The sequence below is a fragment of the Solanum stenotomum genome, chromosome 3 (genome assembly GCF_019186545.1).
Source record: "Solanum stenotomum isolate F172 chromosome 3, ASM1918654v1, whole genome shotgun sequence".
Classification (NCBI taxonomy): domain Eukaryota; kingdom Viridiplantae; phylum Streptophyta; class Magnoliopsida; order Solanales; family Solanaceae; genus Solanum; species Solanum stenotomum.
The window spans coordinates 65554437-65577214 of NC_064284.1; the positions used below are offsets into that span (position 1 = coordinate 65554437).

The following is a 22778-nucleotide window of genomic DNA, read 5'->3' on the forward strand; positions in this document are numbered from 1 at the left end:
AGATGCAAGATCCTAAAGATTATGTGAAGAAGGTGGACAAATTTATTTTGTCAGAAATTCAGGCCAAGGGGGAGATTTGTTGGGGTTATTTGCCCTGATTTCTTACCATAAATAAGTTTTCCTTTTAGGAAAATGTTTTAATATTTTGACTAGTCCTTTTCTTGTAGGTAAGGTTTTAGGACTCTATAAATATAGACTTGTTCATTCTAACTTAATCAACATTCACAATGTAGTCCTAGGGTTTTGAGAGTTGCGGTTATGGGGGAGAATTTTGTGTACCTCCTTGTATTCCGAGTGAATTGTTTGAGGTTGTTTCTCTCTATATTTTGTACTCTCATATTTATAGTGGATTCCTCATCTCCTTTGTGGATGTAGGTCGATTGGCCGAACCACGTTAAATCTTTGTGTCTTTGTATATTTCTCGTTTGTCTTCTTACTTGTGATCTTTCGAGGTTTGCTTTGCTAGCTTCCGCATTACACCTGCTTATTTCGGTCCTAACATATAAATAATATAATTTCTTAGAACAAATCCCTTTAGCTCTATCTAGTTCCGCCCCTTCCATGCTAGAAAAAAAAATACATCGCATGATAAACCGAAAAATACGTATTTGGCGCCACTTAGCAACAACCTTTGCTTCTCATTTTCTTCACCCAAACAAACTAACAGAAATTGCCTTAACCATTCTTTTTCTCTTCTCTTTTTTTTTCTGTCTCAATCAAATCTTTCTCTTTTTTCTACTTTTTTTTTTCTTCCTTTTTCTCCAAAATATAATGCTCATCTGCTTCCCTCTTCCGCCTGATCTTTGACTGTTTTTTAAAGAAACAAAGAAAACTTCTCCTCGTCGCCGTAATCCACCAAAATAAAAATGCCGCCTCAATTTCACCTTCCCCAAACTATAAAAACTCAACCCGCTAAAATATCCGACCCGAATCCTCTCCAATCGGACGACCCAATCATCGTCGTCGATCTCGTATGGCCATTCGGAGATCTAGAAGGACTTGATCGGGATGATTTTCGAGAGGCAGCTTACGAGATTTTCTTCACGGCGTGTAGGTCATCGCCGGGATTTGGTGGTAGGACGGCGGCAATTTCTTCGTCATCGGACGGGTCGGGTGAAGGAAATGGATCCGGGTCAGGTTCGGGTTTGACGGGTCCCGGGTCACCGAAACCGACCGGGGTAGGGATGGCGATAACTAGTAGGGTGAAAACGGCGTTGGGGTTGAAGATGTTGAAGAAGTCTCCATCGCGGAGGAAGTCTGGTGGCGGTGGTGGTGGTAATGGTCCGTCTTCGCCTGCTGGAGTTGCGAGCCCGAGGACACCCTCGGGATCGACAGTGCAGCAGGCGAAGATACGGAGGCCGTTGACGTCCGCCGAGATTATGAGGTTGCAGATGAGAGTGTCGGAGCAGAGTGATAATAGGCTAAGGAAAACTCTTATGAGAACTCTTGTAGGCCAAGTACGTAATTTGCATGCATTTGAAACTATTTTATGTTTTTTTTTTTATACTAAAATTACACGTTTTGCCTTTCAAATGATGAGTCTTTTACGTTTGAATATAACTTGTTGAATATTATGATATGAAAATATAAATTTATGTCAGGTGAAAAGTTAGTATTTCTCATCAAAGGCATGAATTAAAGACCGACCAACACAAACAAATGACCTTTTTTTTTTTTTTTGTCAAAACTATTTTTATGTCCCAAAATTGCAAATGGCTTTGTGAAAAAGTTCTTTTTAGAATTTTTATTTGTTTTATTAAAAGAAAATGTTTTTTTGCTTAATAAACCATAATTTTCAAATTTAATTACTTTTGACCCTACATTTTGTATGCTTTATCTCTGTATTAATTCCCTTTATTTTAATTTGTGAGTCTTAATTTTCCTTTTTAGTATGTTTAGAAAAATGCTACTCCTTAATACTTTCACTTGTTTCAATTTTATTTGTCTAATTTTGACTTGACACAAAATTTAAGAAAGTAAAAAATATTTTTAAAATTTTGTAGTGTTAAACTAAAGAAACATGGCATGTACCTAAATGTTGTTTAATCTTGTAACCTTAAACATGATAAATTTGCCAAAAAAGAAAAGACATTCTTTTTTTGAAGCAGACTAATAAATAAAGTAAGACAAACAAATTAAAATGAAGGGAACATATTTAGTAACTCAACATATTTAAAATCATAAGATTCAAGAAGCATTTCGATGCATTGTAAACATTGTTAGATTAAGGCCATAAGCCAAGATTTTGAAGTCCCTACTCATTTTCTTCGTATACAATCAAACTAAGACACCTAAACTGAAACAGACGGATTAAATGTTTCTTCCTTAAATACTAGTAACATTATTATTGTCTAACTCATAATGCTTAAGAACAATCTTTGTAATGTTTGCATCCTAGCATTACATTAGTACCTCAAATGGGAGAATTTTTGTGCAGATTGGGAGGAGAGCAGAGACAATAATCTTACCATTGGAGCTTTTACGCCACCTTAAACCATCCGAATTCAACGATCCTCAAGAATACCATCTATGGCAAAAGCGTCAGCTTCGTATCCTGGATATAGGCCTTCTCCTTCACCCTTCTATCCCAGTAGAAAAAGACAATGCATCTGCATCGCGATTACTAGACATCATTCAAGCTTGTGAGATCAAAACAATCGACACTAGCAAGAATTCCGAGACCATGAAATCACTATGTAATGCAGTAGTCTCCTTAGCTTGGAGAAGTGTTGATGACACTCCTAGTGACACATGTCGTTGGGCTGATGGATTCCCTCTCAACATCCACATTTACACGGCTCTCTTAGGCTCGATATTTGATCTTAAAGACGATACTTTAGTCCTTAATGAGGTTGATGAGCTTCTTGAATTGATGAAAAAGACATGGTCTACATTAGGTATTACTAGATCAATTCATAACTTGTGTTTTACATGGGTGCTTTTCGAGCAATATGTTGTGACTAACCAAGTCGAGCCTGATCTTCTTGGTGCAACATTGACTATGTTAACGGAAGTTGCAAATGATGCTAAGAAAGTAGACAGGGATCCTATTTATCTTAAGATGTTAAAGAGTGTTTTAGGCTCGATGAAACGATGGTGTGAGAAGAGATTGTTGAATTATCATGCCAGTTTTCACGCGGAAAATATTGGCCTAATGGAAAATATTATCCCTCTTATGTTCTCTGCTTCGAAAATATTAGAGGAAGATGTTCCGGGATATGTATCTTCTGCTGCTGAGAAAGGGGATGTGAAAGATGATTCAACGGGGAATAGAGTGAATCACTTTATCCGTTCATCGTTAAGGACTGCATTCAATAAGGTTTGTATTTTAGTACTTCTATCAATAGATGTATATATGTTCAGTTCTAATAAAAACGTTAACACATCACTGTTTTTTTTCATTTAGATGTTGGAAGAACGGAATATAAACATCACAACTTTTGAAAACGACGATGTGATAGAGACACTCATCAAGTTAGCTAATGCAACTGAAGAATTGGCAGTTAAGGAGAAGGAAGTTTTCACTCCCGTCCTCAAGAAATGGCATCCGATTGCAGCCGGTGTTGCAGCAGTGACATTACATACTTGTTATGGAACTTTGTTAAGGCAATACCTTGCAGGTACAACATTCCTCACGAGCGAGACAGCGTTAGTGTTGCAGAGGGCTGGGAAACTCGAAAAGGTTTTAGTCCAAATGGTGGTGGAAGATTCTGTAGATTCCGAGGACGGAGGCAAACTGATGGTGAGGGAGATGATTCCTTATGAAGTTGACTCAATCAAAATTAATTTATTGAGGAAATGGATCCAAGATAGTTTGAAGAAAGGGAAAGATGTTCTTGTGAGATCAAAAGATTCTGAAGTAAGTCATTTTGTCACTCTTACTATTTATTAATAGGGGCTTCTATAGCCATACTAAAAGTAATTAACAAAAGGGCAGCCCAGTGCTTAAAGCATCCCCGTTCACACAGGTTCGGGGGAAGGGACGTACCCAAGGGGGCTTCTTCACTTAAAGAGGCAATGCGCCCTTTGTTTGAATGGTACTTAGATTCATAAAGAATGATTCTTTTGAAGTTATACGGACAGTCTAAAAAAAGAATGTCAGCTTACCGTGATGCAAGCATGAGTGGCTGATTCCACAACTTGAACACATGTCACACGGAGACAACTATACTGTTTTAATGCAAAATATTTTGTTATGCAGACATGGAATCCAAAATCCAAAAGTGAGCCATATGCACAATCAGCGATTGATCTAGTGAGACATTCCAAGGAAGCAGTGCACAATTTCTTCGAAATTCCTACAATCATCACTGAGAATTTGGTTAATGATATCGCTGATGGCATCGAGAACTTATTCAAAGATTATGTTATCTTTGTTGCATCATGTGGTAAGAACAAGTTCAACGAACCTTATTCGTTCAAGTATTTTGATGCTCGAATCATTTTTTGATAGTCATAATCTCTCTGCAGGGGCTAAACAGAACTACATGCCTGCACTTCCTCCTTTAACAAGATGTGGCCAAGACTCAAAATTTGTGAAGCTGTGGAAGAAAGCTGCCTGTAGTGTCGGATCAAACGATCCAAACCAGCATTTGACAGACGAAGATAACAATCCACGTCCTTCAACAAGCCGAGGAACTCAACGCCTTTATGTAAGGCTTAACACTTTGCATTACCTCCTTCAACAGCTCAATTCCCTCGACAAGACTCTATCGCTCTCCTCAAGAGTCATCGCTTCACCAGGAAGCCGTTACAACAAGAACAGACAGCTAGCATGCTGTTCCTTCTTTGATCAAACACGTTCATCCATCCAAGCATCCGTCCAACTCGTATCAGAAGTAGCTGCTTATCGTCTAATGTTCTTCGATTCCAACTCTGTCTTCTACGCGAGCCTATACATAGGGGATGTAGAGAATGCACGTATCCGTCCAGCTCTAAGGATACTCAAACAAAACCTAACTCTTTTGTGTGCTATCCTCACTGACCGAGCTCAACCATTAGCGCTTAAAGAAGTCATGAGGGCGTCTTTCGAGGCATACCTTATGGTTTTACTAGCCGGTGGACCGCGTAGAAACTTCTTGAGGATGGATCATCAAATGATTGAGGAAGATTTTGAAAGTTTAAAGAGGGTATTTTGTACTTGTGGTGAAGGTTTGATACTAGAAGATGTTGTGGAAAAAGAAGCTACAATAGTTGAAGAGATAGTGTCTTTAATGGGACAATCAACAGAACAATTGGTTGAAGATTTTAGCAATTTGGCTTGTGAAGCAAGTGGAGTTGGAGTTGTTGTGGGAAATGGACAAAAATTGCCTATGCCACCAACAACAGGAAAATGGAATAGATCAGATGCTAACACAATCTTGAGGGTACTTTGTCATAGAAATGATAAAATTGCTAATAATTTCTTGAAGAAAACATTCCACTTAGCAAAGAGGAGGGGTTGAAAAAAAAATTGGTCTAAAAAAAAGCTATGTCACTCGGACCGTCTGTTGTCGTACCTGTGTCAGATCCTTCAAAAATCACACACCAAACGGTATGTTTGAAGAGTCAGAGCGACATAAGCCTAAAAGACGGAAAAAGAGAGGTTTCACTTGTACAGAAAAATCAAGAAGAAGTAAAATTTTCTAAGTATATATGCTATTAATTAAAGTTTTATTTTTATTTGAAGGATGTAAAGTAAAGCCTTCTAGACTATAAAAAGTTTGTAACTTTGAACTAAAAATTTTCTAAGTATATATGCTATGAAAGTTGTTTTTTTTTTATTTGAAGGATTGTAAAGTAAAGCCTTCTAGACTATATAAGCTTTGTAAATGAGTATCTTGAGAAAATTGTATAATGCTTTTGATCTTTTTTTCTAAATCACTCAAAGAGAGATAACTACTTTGACAATATATATACTTGTATAAGCTATTTAAGTGCCATTAAATCTTGTGGTTTAACATGACATGCAATTTTTATAAGAAAGTTCCTAATAATTCAATGAATTTTGGAAATATTCTTTTCAAAACAAATTTAAAAATAAAAGTAAGACATATAAATTAAATCCAAAAGAGTATATTAAAGTTAAGATCTTTTTTTTGAGATAATAGTAAAAAAAAAACCTGAATTATTAAGTTTTTTTTAATTATTCAGGTATACTTTTAGGGGTGTTTTCAACACTTCTCTTGTCTTTTTATCAAGAGGTCATGCTCCTACAAAAATTTGAGACCACTTGCTATGTCATGAAATAAATCGACGTGTATGTAAGTTCAATTAGTTAGTTTAAAGACGAAATAAATAATTTACGTCAAGTTCACTCGTAAATTTAACATCAGCCTTTGGCCCACTTTAATAGATCGACGCTTTACAGCTATTAACATCACAAGGAGTTTTCACAAACATACTAAACTAGCCGTTACCAATCTAACGTTAAACACTTCAAAAACATAAAAAAAATAAAAATACGAACTTTTTGTGTTCTTTCACTTTCCCCCTTTTCCATTTTCTTAGCTCAGACAAATTCCCAATCTTCAATCTTGAAATTTTCTGCAAAATCAACTGTTTCCAGTTCTGAGAAGAGCAAAAAGATTGAATCTTGATTTGGGGTTTCTTGAATTTAAGCAGTTTTGGTCTCCAATGGCGCCGACACCTAAAAACCAGAGAACCCCAACTCCATTTTCAAAGTTAAATCTTACCCAGATACCCAATTCAAGAACACCACAAGCAAAACACAGATTGAATTTCACCACAGCAAAACCGAATTCTGTAGCCCCTGTTGCAGCAGCAGCAGCAGCAGAGCATCCTATTGAAGTTATAGGAAGAATTCGTGATTACCCGGATAGGAAAGAGAAGCCTTTATCGTCGTTACAGGTGAATCCTGATCGCGAGACGTTAAGAGTGAAAACTGATGGAGGATATAGGGATTTTAGCTTTGATGGTGTGTCATTGTCTGAAGAGGAGGATATTGATGAGTTTTACAAGAAGTTTGTGCAGTCGAGGATTAATGGAGTGAAATTGGGAGATAAATGTACTGTTATGATGTATGGACCGACGGGGGCTGGAAAAAGTTATAACATGTTTGGGAGTTCTAAGCAACCTGGGATTGTGTATAGGTCCTTGAGGGATATATTAGGTGATGGGATTGAAGAAAATGATGAGAATAATGAGAAAATTAGTGTTGGAACATTTGTGCAAGTTACTGTTTTGGAGATATATAATGAGGAATTATATGATTTGTTGTCAACAAATAATGGTGGAGGGTTTGGTTTTGGATGGTCTAAAGGGAGTTCTTCTAAGGTAAAGATTTGATTTTTTTACACCTTTTGTTCTGATTGATGCATTGATCTTTCAAAATATAGTTCATTTTACACTTCTAGTATTTGTTGTAGTTGTTGTTGTAGTATTGAGCATGTTTAGGAAAAGGCTCTAATTTCTCTTAATTGATGTTAACTACTTGGTAAACTTGATGTTTATCCATATTGAGCATGTTTAGACATGAGTTGAGCTTAAATGGGGAAACATGGTTAGTGAGGATTCATATAGCTGCCAACTTGTTTGGGATTGAGACATTGTTGTTATTGTATTCAGCACGTTTATGAAAATGCTCTAGTTTCTCTCAATTGATGGAATAGACTTCTTGGTATCTATCCATAGAGAGCACGTTTAGACATGAGTCGATCTTAAACGGGAAAACATGGCAAGTGAGTATTGAGGTTGTTGTTGTTGTATTGAGCACATTTTAGAAAATGATTTAGTTTCTCTCAAGTGGCGGAATAGACGGACTACTTGGTTGGTATACTTGGAAAATTAACAGCCTAATCAATGTTTTCTCTGTTAAAAGTGATTCTCATTTGGCATCTATACACATTTTGACTCTTTTTATATTTTCACAACATTTTCTCACTTATGATGTATATGTAATATCTCTCCTCAGATGAATTGACTTTGCATTTTGACCTTATTATGTGTTATACACATATCGATACTTGACTTTCAATCGACAATGTTGTCATTAAGTACTGAATGCTAATGATTTAAAGGACTTCACTTAATTCTTGAACTGACAATGTTTTATAGTACTTTGCCTAATTCCTTGGTACATATTTTTGCCATAGCACCATTGATCTTGTCATTATTGATCTGTAAGCCTAACACAACTACACAAGTCAGAATTTAGGATATGCTAAAAGTGGGCTGGAGATGGCTTAGGCTAAGAATGTCAAATTCGAAAATGAGAAAGCTAGTACTATGTACTATGTATTTCTCTGTATAATGCTGGCCCTGTGTTTTACCTTTGCAGGTGAGACTTGAAGTTATTGGTAAAAAGGCAAAAAATGCAACTTTTATTTCCGGTACTGAGGCTACAAAGATATCAAAGGAGATCCAGAAAGTGGAGAAGAGAAGAACAGTGAAAAGCACTTTGTGCAATGAGCGGAGCTCTCGGAGCCACTGCATGGTATCAATTCTGAATATACGTTAAACAATGTTTAAATGGAAAGAAGTTCATTTATTTTCTGTTTTCAGCAAGGATATCTGTCTTCATCTTTTATAAAGGAAGCTAAATGTTGTTGCAGATGATTATTGATGTTCCAACGGTTGGAGGGCGGTTAATGCTTGTCGACATGGCTGGTTCTGAGAATATAGAACAAGCTGGTCAAACTGGTCTGGATGCAAAAATGCAGGTAAAGTTTCACATTTTTACTTACCTCACTTCTTTGAAGTTTGTTATCGGATTTCCTCTGAATGGTAATTTGAAATGTATGAATAACTCCTGTTGCATTTATCTCCTACTAGTATCTGACAATCAAATTATGCAGACTGCAAAGATCAATCAGGGAAACAGTGCACTGAAAAGGGTGGTTGAGTCCATTGCTAACGGTGATTCCCACGTGCCTTTCCGAGACAGCAAGTTAACTATGCTCTTACAGGTATGTCTCGTGCACATCACAGATTTATGTTGCTCTGATCCTCCAAAAATGTTGCCGCACCTGTATTGGATCGTCCATAAATGAATAACATTTGGAGGATCCTACACGCACCCAGCCTCATTTTTTAAGGACCCGAGCAACATAGCCACAGACAGTATGGGAATAATACCAGTGGTTGTAAGAAATTGATTCAACTATTTCGTGTAGGATTCCTTTGAGGATGACAAGTCCAAAATTCTCATGATACTGTGTGCCAGCCCGGATCCTAAAGAGCTCCATAAAACTATCTCTACTCTAGAGTATGGTGCTAAAGCAAAATGCATTGTCCGTGGCCCTCATATGCCGTTGAAGGAGAAAGGTGCAGAAGATTCTTCATCAGCGGTTATTTTGGGGTCGAGAATTGCAGCTATGGATCAGTTTATCTACAAGCTTCAGATTGAGAACAAGCTCAAAGAGAAAGAGTGTAATGAAGCTAAGAGAAAGCTTATAAAGAAAGAAGAAGAAATTGCTACATTAAGGTCTAAACTTGAACTAGTAGTAGCACAAGGAGGGGTGGAGACAACTGAGGAGGATATCATTGTTAAAGTAAACGAGCGAACTCAAATGTTGCAACATGAATTTGAATATAAGATCCAACAATGTCAGAAAACGGCAAATGAATTCGTAGAGACGGAAAGGAGGAAAATGGAAGAAAGAATGTTCCAACAGCAACAAGAGTTTGAAATGCTTAGAAGGCGGTTGGAGGAGATTGAGTCCGAGCTTTGGCATTCAAGGGTTGGCAGCAGATCAACAGAAGTGGAGGAGAACAGCTTTGGGAAAAGGCTACTGGAGATGTACTCTGAAGACGCGGGAATGGTGAAATCTATGGATTTGGACAGATCCATTGATATGGACTGTGGAAAGAAAGCAGAAAGTAACACAGTTCAGGCAATCTTGGGCTATCCTAGCATAAGCAATGCAAGAGAAATTGAAGATCCTTCTATCTTATTGCAACATTTCACCAACAAATCATTCTTGAGCACTGTGTTCGAGGAGGAAGAAGAAGGTAACGACAGTGAAGGGGATAAAGAGAATCCTTACGTCGAGGAGGTGCAAAAAGAGGTTATTGAGGAAAAGACGATATGTTCTGACAATGTAAGTACAGTAGAAGATCGTTCCGATGATCTTTCTAGTGACAACACAGCCCCTTCCAGAAAAGAGCTAATTCAAAATATATTCAAACTCTGCGGAAATTCTAGAGAACTCTCTCAGCAATGTACTACCCCCTCAGTGCCTGCAGAAAAGAGAGTTAAAGACACTGAATCGAAATCACCTCCAGTTAAAGAGATTGTAGAGGATTCACCTATAACAAAAAATCATAATTTCTCTACTGAGAAAATAAATGATTCAAAGGAGAACTTCAACCCGAATTTAGGAGTTGAAATGGGAAGCTGCATCAAAGGAGAATCCAAAATTATCACTACACTAACGGGTAGTTTGGTTTGAAGACAAGTTATGATGGGATTAGTTGTGCTGAGACTATTTATCTTGGATTACTTATCCTGAGATGATTTGTTATTGTTTGTATCGTTTGTTGTATTAAAGATAATAGGCATTGTATTCTTTCTGAGAAAAAGTTGTTTGTTTACGAACATACACTCCACCTTATTTAACTTCTATACATTTTTTTATAGAACTTTTGTTATAGGCATTTGCAATGTCCACAAAAGATTAATTATTTTCTACAATTTATTTTTAGCCTTGTCCAAAATATGCAAAAACTTGATAAATCTACAGCATGCATATATAATATGATAGAATTGGAATGTTTTCCACTTGGTGGAAGATATTTTGGAAGCATTTTAATCTTAATGTATTATTTTTTTTAATATATAGGATTTGATTGCTAAACAATCATAATTAAACTACAATTAAATAAGCATACAAGGATAAAAATTGCATTAAAATAACCATAAAAAGTGGACCAAAACTCACCAAAAACTCCATCAAAGCAACATTAAAAAAGTGACTTATAAGTTATGTCCTCAAAAAAATTATTACTTTCAAATAGAAAAAATCAAAAAATCGAACCAAATCGATAGTGATCAAACTGGAGTTTTTGGCTAAAAACATCCCTCAAATATACTCTAAATTTAAACAACATCCTTTTACTACCACAATGAGCAAAAAACATCCCTTAACTATCCTAAAAATGGCCAGATTCACCCTTCCATCTTTTTTCTTGATAGAAACTAATGGTTAATTTCATTTCCTTTCATGTAAATGAAGCTAGAATTAACTATGGATAAATATGTGGCGTTTTTCACATATTAAAGTTGTAATTCTTCTCACGTGAATATGATGAAAAATACATAGTAAAATATTTATAAAAAGTTCACATAGTTTGTATCTTAAGAAGCAAAAAGGTCACATAAATTGGAATAAAAAAATATTTTTTTTATGTAATATCTAAATATCTTACTTTTATATTTTTAAAAATACAGTAACTAGTGTTTATCAACAAAAATAAAATAAAAATAGACTACCTTCATACTTTAAATTCCCTCCTTGTCTAGGAAATAAAGAGAAAATTATACATTTTTTTCTTATAATATTTTGTTGCTTATCTGAACAGTAATTATATAGAGCAAAAAATATTTTACTTGAAATATTTTGCTCACTTTGTACGGGACATCCTGGATGCTACTGTGAAGTTGAGGATGCAAACCTCTCTTCCTAGCTCATTCAATTTAGTTAGGATTATCTATTACTACTATAAGCTAAGAGAAGAATGGGAGCAAACAAAATAGGGGATTTGTAGGTTGATCAACCATTAGTTTTTTTGACAAAAACTAATTAAAGGATGACTCTTGCCATTTTTAAGATAATTGAGGGATGTTTTTTGTTCATTGTGATATCGCAAGGATGTGGTTTAAACATAGAGTATAGTTGAGGGATGTTTTTTTCCGTTTGGTTTGTTTGATTTTAGAAATTAAACAAACAACTAAATTGGTTTGGTTTTGGTTTTATAAACTAATAACCAAACCATGAACACTCCTAGCCATAAGTTCTTTAGAAACCGAAGTCCTGCGAGGGGCATAACTTGGGAATATTATAATACATAAATATATATATTTTCGTCCCTCTTACATTTATTTAGTTTTTTTATGACGGGCATAAGTGTCATTGACCCGTTACATTTAAATCTAAATGGATTAGACTAATTATATTTTCATAGGTTAATTTTATGTAAATAGGCTGGACTGATTCTATTTTCATTGCCTAATTTTGTTAGACTTGTTCCACCCCCAAAAGTTGGAGTACACTCTATAAAAACACTAATAACTCAAGGGATTATTCAAGGCCTTGGAAAGGTTCAATGGAGCAAAGCATGAAAAACATGAGAATTAATGAAGAAGAAAAGGAGGTAAGAATTCTAAATTTATATTATTTTTTTTGTTTGTTATTCAATTTTTCTAGTGATGGATTTTGTGTTTTTGGTAGTGCTGGGCATGAATGTGAGGGGTGGGTTGGTAGGATAGGGTAGGGTGTGAGATCTTATTTGCCACAATTTTAACATTTCGAGCTCTCCGAGGCGGATTCAGGATTTTGTGAGAATGAGTGTATGATCAGGAAGAGGTGGATCTAAGATATAAATTTGATATAACATATTGTCAATGGGTTCGACAGATCTCATTCAATGGATCACAATAATTTCAACATGAATATAGCTAATATATATATATATATATATATATTATTATTATTATTATTATTATTATTAAGCTCCAAAGTGAAAAGTTGAATTACTATATTGCCCCTCTACTAAATTAAAATTTGATTAAATATAAATATTTTAATTACATAATGGTAGAATTTGAAGTCCTCAAGCCCTTTAATAATTAAATTATCATTTTCTTGATAAATGAGTACATTGATGTTGCTTTTAATCGTAATCATAGATCTCATAATAGAAGAATTTGAAAAGTTATGATATGGAAAGTCATTCATCACTTTAATATAGAAATTAATTTCAGAATTAAAATTTGAATTTAAAGGGTCATTTTCTAATGCTATTTATGAACTACCTTACAAAGATGGAAGGTCACAATAGGAAATCGAATTAAGAAAATTGCACAATTCAACATGAGAAATAAGAGAGTTAGAAGTTGCAAGTGAGGATAGCCAAAAAAATGCTGAAAATTGGTAATCAAGAAGAAAAAATGGCAGTGGAAAAAAAGAGAGTAAATTTAATACTTGTGTAGTATTAAACAATGAACAGTCTTATGTTGATATGTTGTCTCTAACAATAACAAAGTTTTCTTTCCAGGACATGAGGACTTTCTTTGCAATATCCTCAACTTTTCGTTCTTGCTTTCTTTCTCCATTATAGAATTTTTCTTCCATGAAGCATTTAGAATTGTATGGGTGTTAGACTTGAAGTATAGATATCAATTTAAGGTATATGTGGAAATTTTCTTATTGTGCATTTAAATGAGAACATTAATCATTTTTGTTATTCATTTTTGCACATACTAATATATCATATGTTTGGACCTAATAATATAAAAATGTAACTCATTATTTTAGTTACCAAACTAAATTTTGCAGGTTCATCAAATGTCTAATCATTTGACATACAATAAAGAAGTTATTTGAATACGTTGATTGTTCATCTATTTTAAATTATATTTTTTTTGAATAGCTTGTGATACTGATTAAAATATGATTTTGACAGTAATTCATACCTTTCACAGGACTCACGTGCAAAGCACGTGTCCAGGACTAGTATATATATATATATATATATATATATATATATATATATAATTATTTATTTTGTAAATCACTATGTTGATTCTTGAATCTCATCTTCGATAAGTTGGATCACATGTTATGTATTTGATATGTATTTGATTTAGGAGTGATCTTGGTTAGAAAAGGCCGAGACGACGCCTTACGCTCACATATGGGTAGCAAGAGGGCGTTTATGCCATGACGGTAGGGCCCAACCAAATAGGGACATCACACAACCCACTTCAAGCACACTTATCTATTTACTGAATCACTCTTTTGGTCTAGTCGGATAAGTTGTGCAGATTTTTCACTTTTGATGCCACACTTGTGTCAGATTCTCCAGAATTACACTACTTTTTGGAGAATCTGCACCAATTGACATTTTTGAAGAGTCCGAGCATCATAGCTAGTCGGTGGAACTAGTGAACCATGCTAGTTGGTTACATGTGTGGGGTAGAGGGCTCATAGTATCCCCTTTGATTGATCTAGCCTTTCCTTCACTTCAGTAATGAATCACCTACTAGAGAGGAGAGGCAGGCCGTGGACTCTTTCATTAGGTACGGAAACAAGGGGCCTAAGCACGATAGATGTTGTACAGTTGAGTGGCATAGGATTTTGAACTTTCTTAGGGAAGATACAATTGTATTGTTGACGACATGATTAAGAGTGTTTCCTTTTGCTGGTGTTTATGATTGTTAAGTTAACACATGTTAAGTACCGATATTTGCAGCAATATATACACATTTTGCGTTTGTTTATCTTCTTGCAGATGACTATATACTTGAAGATCAATAAAACAGTTGCTTTAAGAGTTAAGGAATCAGATAGTATCGGAAACATCAAATCTTTATTACATGATAAGGAAGGCATACCAGAATATCTTCAGCATCTAGTTTCAAAAGGAGTTGAGTTAGCAGACGAACTAAAGCTAGTCGATTATGGCATTACCAAAAACTCCCTCCTTCAAGCTTCTATCGACAATTCAGTCTCGAGGATATTTTTTGTGAAGAGACCTTACGGTATTGATGCAATTACAGTGAGTTCAAGGATTTCCGATACTATCCAGGATGTCAAATATATGATTGGGGCCAGTGAAGGAGTAGAATCTACAGAATTTTCTCTTATTCATGATGGAAGGTTTCTTGATGATGACAAAACTTTTGCTTTTTACAAAATTGATGGTGGATCAACGCTTCATATGGTCTTGTATCCGAGAGACAAGTTTCTTATTTCCATGGTAATGCCATGGGAGAAAATTGTAAAGATAGAAGTCAAGGCTGCCTTAACTGTTCGCGACATGAAAAGAAGTTTAGAGAGCAGAGTTGGCTACCCAAAAAATTCTATGGATCTGTTTTTGGGAAGACAGAAATTGGAAGATTCAAAGACATTATATCAGTGTGATATCAACGAAGAGTCCGTCATACTGGTAAAGTGTAGAACAATGCAGATCTTTATCAATACGGGTGATGGAAGTACTGCACTAGACGTGCACAGGCACGAGTTGATCAGGAATGTGAAGCTCATGATTCTAAAGAAGCTAAAAATACCGGTTCATCTGCAAAAACTTATCTATGGGGGAAAATGTCTGTTAGATCACCGTGATTTAGCTAGCTACAATGTTACAAGGGAATCGAATATCATCTTTGATATACGACTTCCCCCTCCTGCAAACATCTATGAAGGATCATTACCTTATTTTATGCGTTACCAACCGGAATCTAACATGAGGTGTTACCACCAGACAAGTTTACGTAAGATTAAAGGTGTGGTTTCCAGATTTACATCCGTTGCTCATTTGAAGACGTTGATCAAGTACGACTTAAAACTAAATGTGAAGGAACTATATCTACGCGGCAAGCTTTTGAACGACTTATGTTGTCTTGGTAAGTATGGAATTACAAAGAAAACAGAGTTAGGAATCCTTTGCTGATTGTTCAGACAACTTAGTTATGTAGTATATAAAGACAGAAAGTGTCTGTTTTTGCTGCATTTTTTTGGTTTGGTTACAAATATGTTGATATTTGGAAGGGGTTGAAGTTGTTTTGTTTTAGATCTTTAGATGATTTTGAAATTGAAAACCAATGCAATGGTATTTCATTTTAGTGTTATCTGTTGTTTTCTTTGCTTCAGTTAGCATATTTTTATTCATTATTTGTTATCGATATTGTTCATTTCCCTTTTTTCTTTGTTTCTTCATTGTTGTATTACCGCTCCAAACATGTTTTGATATATTTTAGTTGAGCCGAAGATCTTTCGGAAGCAGTCTTTCTACCTTCACAAGGTTGAGGTAAGGTCTGTGTAAACACGACCTTCCCAATACTCTTTTTTTTTTAATAACCATAGTGTTTAGGCTAGCATGTGTGTACCTCGACTAATTCCACGAGATACCTACTACAAAAATTATAGTCACAACGTTTCAGACAAACATATTTACAAAATATTCATAGGCTAACTAATGCTCACAAAAAATAGAGAAAAATACTAAATTCTTGTATATGAATCCATTACTATTAGAAAAAACAAAAATTCATTAACATAAAAGCATCAATTAACTTCAATTCCAACCACTATAATGAACAATACTCAGGTTACCACAAAGTACTCACCACAGAGTGCTCACCCGAAAGACATAGGCTGTGAATTTCCCAAACATAAAATAAAATTTAGCTCCAACTAAAATAGAAATCAAGTTTTCCACCAGAAAAGAGATACAATCCATCTGGCCTAGCATGCCAACTACACAAATGCCCTTTGTTACACACAGCATTATAATTGTCATAATCAAAGATATAGAAAAAGCCTTTCTTGCTGAAATCAGAAGTGTGCATGTCACAACTTGCTAATGTTGGTTTAATATTAACATCAACATTCCATTTTATATGAGAATTTGGTTGAAGTGTTGTTTGTGGAACATCTTTGTCTTGTGAATTGCACACTAAAATTAATGGATCTTTCAAATCATTAATCACTTGCCATGACCAAATTTCTGATTTTACAATACTTGATGATTGTAGTAGTAGCAATAGATAAATTATTGGTAGAAAGTTCATGAAATTTTGGGATTTGGAAAGAGGGGGTTTCATAGGCACACTCTGAAGTATTGCCTCTTCTGTTCTGAGCGAGGGTAATGTTTGCTATCGCCGTTTTGGTATTTCTCTTATCTTGGTTGTTTAGTTTTCCTTTTGTATTGTTCATTTTTATGGTACATGTTTGGATAGTATAATATCTTTCATTTAAGATTTTGACACGCCTAAAAAGGAAATTGTATTAATTATATATCTCCTTGAAATAGTCAAGTAAAATTGGAAAATAAATGATTACAATACCTTATTTTAGTTTTTTAAAAGTGGAAATATTTATAAGTAACAATATCTTTCTCTTGTGATTTTGCATACTAAAGGCAATGAATCTTGCAAATCATTGATCACTAATTTATGATTTTTCAGTAATTGGTTGATTGTACATATTGGAGATTGTGATGATTCATAATGGATATTTAATTATGATGTGATCTAATTAGTAGTTTGGGTGGTGTTACATAAGCGTTCACGTAAAAAAAACCACCAATGTTTACATTAAGTTATATCAATTTAATAAATTTATTAATTAAAAAGATAAATATACACTATTTGTGATAATAAAAATATTACAAAATGGTATCTCTTACAAATGATAATATGAAGAAAAAAAATAAACTAAAAATAAAAATAATTAATGAGAAAGAACAAAAGTAATCATTTATACCTTCCACGAGAATTTGCAACTCAAAATGATCAAATATTAAAAAACATTAATATAATATAATACCCTTAACAGCTAGATTATATATAAAAAAAATAGCCTATGGATACATTATGTAGTCTATCAGTTTGTAAACTTACATAAAAATGCGTAGGGAGTAAAAAGAGAAATAAATATCACGCAAATACAAAATCAAACTGACATTTAGGGCATACATTTTTTTTTTCTTTAACCTAAAGGGCAGAGAGAAAATGAATTAGCAAAATGTGTTACAAATTCTGCTGTCTATTCTGTATCTCTGATGCTTCCACTTGTGAGCCACAGTTTCTTTTGCACGACGAAAACGACCTCATCGTTGTCCTGCTCGGGATCCGAGGTGGAATCAGTTGATCCAACTGCTTCCCAGTGCAATGCTGATAAATGCTTCTTTACGAATTCGATAACATGTTGTTTATCACGGATGATAATGAAACCTGTAGGCCTTAGTATACGATCAATCTCGAGTAACAAGTCTTCACCACTGCAACCTTTCTTCTCAGCATCAGAGAAGACTGTCCATGCATGGAGCAAATCATAGGTCCTGGGATATGTTGAGAATGCTTCACACCTGCACAAAAGAGTGTAAGTGCAACTAATGTTACAAATGAACATTCACCTTGGCTATGATCATGTTCTACTGGGGAAAATATAAGACCGATAACTCATGTCCGAGCTCCTCAACCATGAAAAGACTTGAATAACAATGCACAGCTACATTAGTTTCATAATGGCTAGAAAAACTAAGGTGTTTATAAATATGCTCAGTTCAATGTCCTAAAGGTGAAAGATTTATGCCACAAAGCCGAACTAGCAGACTAACATGGTTATACAAAGTAGGAAAGATTATCCACCTACCAGTCATGAGTTGTGCCAATCAAGCCTCGGTCGTATACAATCTTGAGAGTGTTGGGTCCATCTTTGGGTACAACGTTCATGACCCATACGTTTTTGTCCTTCAAAGCAGCAGCAAATGACCCCAAGTTAGCCTTCATGTCCATGATATTTCTCAAGGTGTCTGATGAAATCTTTGGACTTAACAGACTCCAATATTGGTCAACCCTCTGCCTCCAAGTCTCCTGTTAATAAGCCAAGAACGCAAGGAGTCATTAAGTTTGTAATGGAGCACTTAAGCTCGTGCTGAATCAAATGGCATAAGTTGACCAATATTACTAAAACAAATTACCGTGTCCTTTTCAAACATTTCATTCGAATACCCAAAATCAGCAAGACGGGGAGGAGGACTACTTAATCGAGCTGGCCAAGGAGCCAGTCCACTTCCACCGACTTTGTGGTCATCTGAGAGAATGATGACAATAAGGAAGTAAGGTTTCGAGGAAAATTAACAGTAAGCAACTTTCAAGTTTCTTATAACCTTCACTCAACAAAAATGCATCTATTTGATAAGACAGACAAGAGGCAAGCACTTACGTTCAGAATAAGGTGTTATGCATGCCTCCATATTCACACCCCAAACGGCATCTGGATCATTATCAGATCGACAGAGTGGTGGTTGTGTACCAGGAGGTCTTTCCATGTAACAATCATTGTTTAGAGGTTTTTGCCAAATGACAGTTTGGTTCTTTTTCGCTGCAATTCTCCAGCACATGCGTTCAACAAGTGTACTCATCTCTCTCCATATTCTTAAATCCTCTTCATCCTGTGCATATGCTTCAGGGGATGAGTATGCAAAATAGCCTCCAGGTCTAAGTACCCTATCGAGCTCAAGGAGAAGGATTCCATCCCTTTGAAGCCAATCAATCCTACAACGAGAACAGTGAGAAAATTCAAATGACCTGCTTGGATAAGGAAGCCTTTTCGTTCCAAGGACACCAAGGTATGCAGGAATTCCTCTCTCTAAAGCAAACTGTATTTGATTCTGATGCACATCATTTGGTGCCAATGACATTGCTATAATATCAGAGGATAGAAGATAACCACCAAAACTAGCCACACCGCAACCAACATCAAAAACTGTCCGTATCCTTCCCTCATCATTCAAGTTATCGTTTGTAAAGTTCAGCATCTGCAATCATGATTACAGGTATGATAAAGTTTAACATTTCATATATTACTAGGTTCCCTTTTTTGACATTTCTGCAATATGTGAGAAAGAGGAAAAAAGTCCTTACATTTGCAATTAGCGCAATGTACTTATCTGCTCCATAGTGAAAGTGAGTGCCTCCACCAGGAAATACTATCTTTTCACCCTTAACAACCATCCAGTTCTGGTCAGATTTCTCATTTGCAAGGTGTGTATGAGGGATGTTCAATTTCCAAACTTCATCTCTACTTCTTGGCCACTTAATTGGCACCTATAGCAGCATATAAATGAGCAAATGATACAAGTGTCGGAAAAAAACTACTAGTAAATTTGGAAATATGTCCTGATTAACTTCACTATAGCTTCAGCCTATTCACCTTGTATCCAGGAGGAGGAGGAATCAGACAATTAAAACGTCTTTCTGGCAGGGGGCAATGTCTTTCATAGTGCTCCATCAGTGACAAATCCAACTTTAATCTCATTTGATAAATGAGATGTCTGTCCAGACACGGAATTAATTCTGAATGTCGATCATCACAAACCTTCAAATGAAAGACCAGTACAAAATTAAGAAGGCAAACAAAGGAAGCAACCAAATGCAGCAAGTCATCCTTTCCTCCAATTAGCCACTCTTGGCGGTTGGAGGAGAGCTTTGTGACATAACATTGGGCTGTGAAATGAGAAAAGAAAACTTACTGGAAAACTCTTAGGGACGATGCCACCATCACCATCTTCCAGTCCAAACTTCTCCTCTTGCCTGCTGCTGAGATCAGAGTTATCATCCCCACCCAAATAAGATGATCCCAATTTCCTCAAAGAACGGCTGCCATACTCAAGAGCAGACTCACCACCGCTCTTGGATCCAAAATACATGTAAAGGAAAACAACCAAGACAGCCCCAATACCTACAAAAGTCCACAAGCGCTTCTTTTGCGCTCCATCTGATCTCCCTCGCATCATTTGGGTTTTTTTTGTGTCCGTGGAAAAACTTAACTTTCTCTTTTCAACTTCAGCTCTTTGATATCATAATTGTCTAGATAAGGCACCAATTAAAATCAAGTATCCTGACTAAGAAGATTAAACAATTTAGACTCTTGAGAAAAGTTGATCTACAATGTTGAGGAAGCAACCTGTGAAATCGAATACATTATCCATAAAAAACTAATCCAGTAGTGTAGGCCGGAAAAAAAAAGAAAGAAAAAGCTTCAGTCACCACACAGCTATTCCAGATCTGTTCAGAGTGTGAATCACTTAGTTTTCGAATACACGTGTCTGTAACCTGGGATGGAGCTATGTATAGACAAGGGGTTCAATTGAATCCCCTTCATCATAAAATTATAATATGCAAATAGAAAACGAGATTTTCTGGTTGTATAATCCCCCTGACATAAGAGAAGATCCTAGTGCATTGGCAAAGGGATTCAAAACTTGCTTTAGGTCACGTAAAATCCCAAATGTAACATTCTAGTATTATTATTATTTTTGAATCCCCTTGTATAAATTCCTAGCTCCGCCACTTTCTATAACCATAAGCTATTTTGTGAACCAAGAGCAGATCATTAGTGAAAGGAAATGTTAACGAACACCACATAACCTAATGTGAACAATTAATCACATTCTCTCTATTAAATGGTCTATGAAAAGAAAAGCGTACTAAAAGATAAAAGCAAAAGTCCATCAAGACATGTATAGTGTGATGCAGGGGAGTAACTAGAACCCAAATCCAGTAGATTTAGTTCAAGCCTTGTACTTGTATTAAGAAACTCACTAAATATGCACAAAAATTAAATTCACAATACAATCATTAACACCTGATTTCAGCTATATTGCTAAAACATTTCAAAAATATCAACAACTGTGTCTCAGATACTCCAAAAGTAGTGCATTTTTTTTGAAGTTCATTAAGTGTCCAAGCAACAAGTCACTATCCTACAATTTACTACTCATAAAGTTCAAATCTCGACTCCGTCTCTCGTATGAAAAGACCAACTAACTATATTCAAGTTTGGTTTAGAGCTTAATAACATAATGTCAAGGCCTAAAAACACTTTTTTTCTTTTTTTGTAAAAACATGAAAAGGGCACATATATAAATCACTAAACATGAAACAAAGAAACACAGATCTGGAATCACATATTAAAAAAAAAGCCCACCATTCACAAAAAACAGAGATCAAAACAAGAAATTAAGCACACAAAAAAAGACCCCCTTTGGAAGTATACTTAAGTTGCATTACTCATTACTCATTTATCTAAATTGGGTATACGATACAAAAAGTATTAATGAGTAACCCAAAAATTGAATCAGATCAAAGAAAAGTAGAAAACTTACAGATCTGAATTAGGAATAATGAGAGGGAAACCCAATAATGGGACCAAAAGAAAATGCAAATGGGTTCCTGGAGATGTAAGTGTGGAAAAAACTTGCTATAAAAAGGGAATGGATATGATGAGAGAGAGTGAGAGAGACTCTGTGTGTGTGTTTTTTTCTGCAGAAAATAAATGGAAGGAGAGAGAGAGTGACGGTGGATTAGATCTAAGTTTTTTTTTTTTTTTCAAGTGTGAAAAGTGTTAACTAATGGGACTCTTTTGCCAAATTTTCATATTAAAAAGCGGAGTTAATATTTAAAGTTTATAGGTGACATAATATGTTAACGTGTTATTTTTAACTTAATAGATCACTATGATAAAAATATATTTTAGTGATGATAAATATGTTTATTAACAAAGAGTATTAAAGTTTTTATCGATATTAATTAAGTGTTATTAGATTCAATGTCGTTATAGACTTTAAGGATATTTACAACAAGTGTTAATTGTCTTAAAAATTATATATTTAGCAGTAATTAAGCGATTGTTAGTAATTTATTGTTACCAAAGATCAGTTTGGTGTAGTGTCAATTGATATCTACGTTTTTTTAAAAAAAATTAAATGTGCATAAGTTGTTAAATCAACATTTAAATATGTATAAAATAGAATAAATAGACATATTAATTCTATGTGTCAATTCGCGTGACTTATATACTAACTAAAATTTGTAAAACTTGTAACTGATTATGGGTTTGATTTGAAGGGTAGATGAGAAATATTCTTTCAATTTCATAGACTTAAACATGTCACGTTGTTTTAATAGAAAAGTATTAATAACCAAAAAAAATAGGAATGTTCATGTTAAAAGCTTATTAGATATAGAAATATTATTTTCTAAAAGTAATTTTAATAAATAAAATACATAAGTTGAAACAAATTTGGGTTTTTTTTTTTCTTTTTTTTAG

General features: G+C 34.9%; 5 protein-coding genes across 5 annotated transcripts in view; 4 read left to right on the forward strand and 1 right to left on the reverse strand.

Moving 5' to 3' along the window:
* Positions 1-863: 863 nt before the first annotated feature.
* Positions 864-5705, forward strand: LOC125859590 (protein unc-13 homolog). The gene is made up of 5 exons (XM_049539372.1): positions 864-1457; positions 2438-3319; positions 3407-3859; positions 4202-4388; positions 4471-5705. Exons 1-5 carry the CDS (start codon positions 867-869, stop codon positions 5442-5444), a joined length of 3087 nt encoding a protein of 1028 aa, XP_049395329.1. The 5' UTR covers positions 864-866; the 3' UTR covers positions 5445-5705.
* LOC125859587 (TNF receptor-associated factor homolog 1b-like) overlaps positions 1228-22778 on the forward strand; it is a 170291-nt gene continuing 148740 nt past the window's right edge. The window contains exon 1 of the mRNA XM_049539369.1: positions 1228-1231. The gene's annotated coding sequence lies outside the window, so the exon portion shown is untranslated. The remainder of the gene's footprint in view (positions 1232-22778) is intronic.
* Positions 6504-10589, forward strand: LOC125859591 (kinesin-like protein KIN-10A). Its single transcript, XM_049539373.1, is given in 7 exon segments — positions 6504-7275; positions 8279-8434; positions 8553-8660; positions 8796-8906; positions 9114-10319; positions 10321-10354; positions 10357-10589. Coding segments are annotated over 7 exon segments (2310 nt in total). The 5' UTR covers positions 6504-6615; the 3' UTR covers positions 10392-10589.
* On the forward strand, positions 12193-15738 carry LOC125859598 (polyubiquitin 3-like). Its single transcript, XM_049539381.1, has 2 exons — positions 12193-12312; positions 14452-15738. The coding sequence occupies exons 1-2, from the start codon at positions 12265-12267 to the stop codon at positions 15610-15612; spliced, it is 1209 nt and encodes a 402-aa protein (XP_049395338.1). The 5' UTR covers positions 12193-12264; the 3' UTR covers positions 15613-15738.
* Positions 17666-22024, reverse strand: LOC125859594 (probable methyltransferase PMT3). Its single transcript, XM_049539375.1, has 8 exons — positions 21835-22024; positions 20200-20633; positions 19881-20045; positions 19592-19774; positions 18891-19485; positions 18646-18758; positions 18318-18538; positions 17666-18030 (listed from the first exon to the last, which is right to left on the reverse strand). Exons 2-8 carry the CDS (start codon positions 20461-20463, stop codon positions 17709-17711), a joined length of 1863 nt encoding a protein of 620 aa, XP_049395332.1. The 5' UTR covers positions 20464-20633; positions 21835-22024; the 3' UTR covers positions 17666-17708.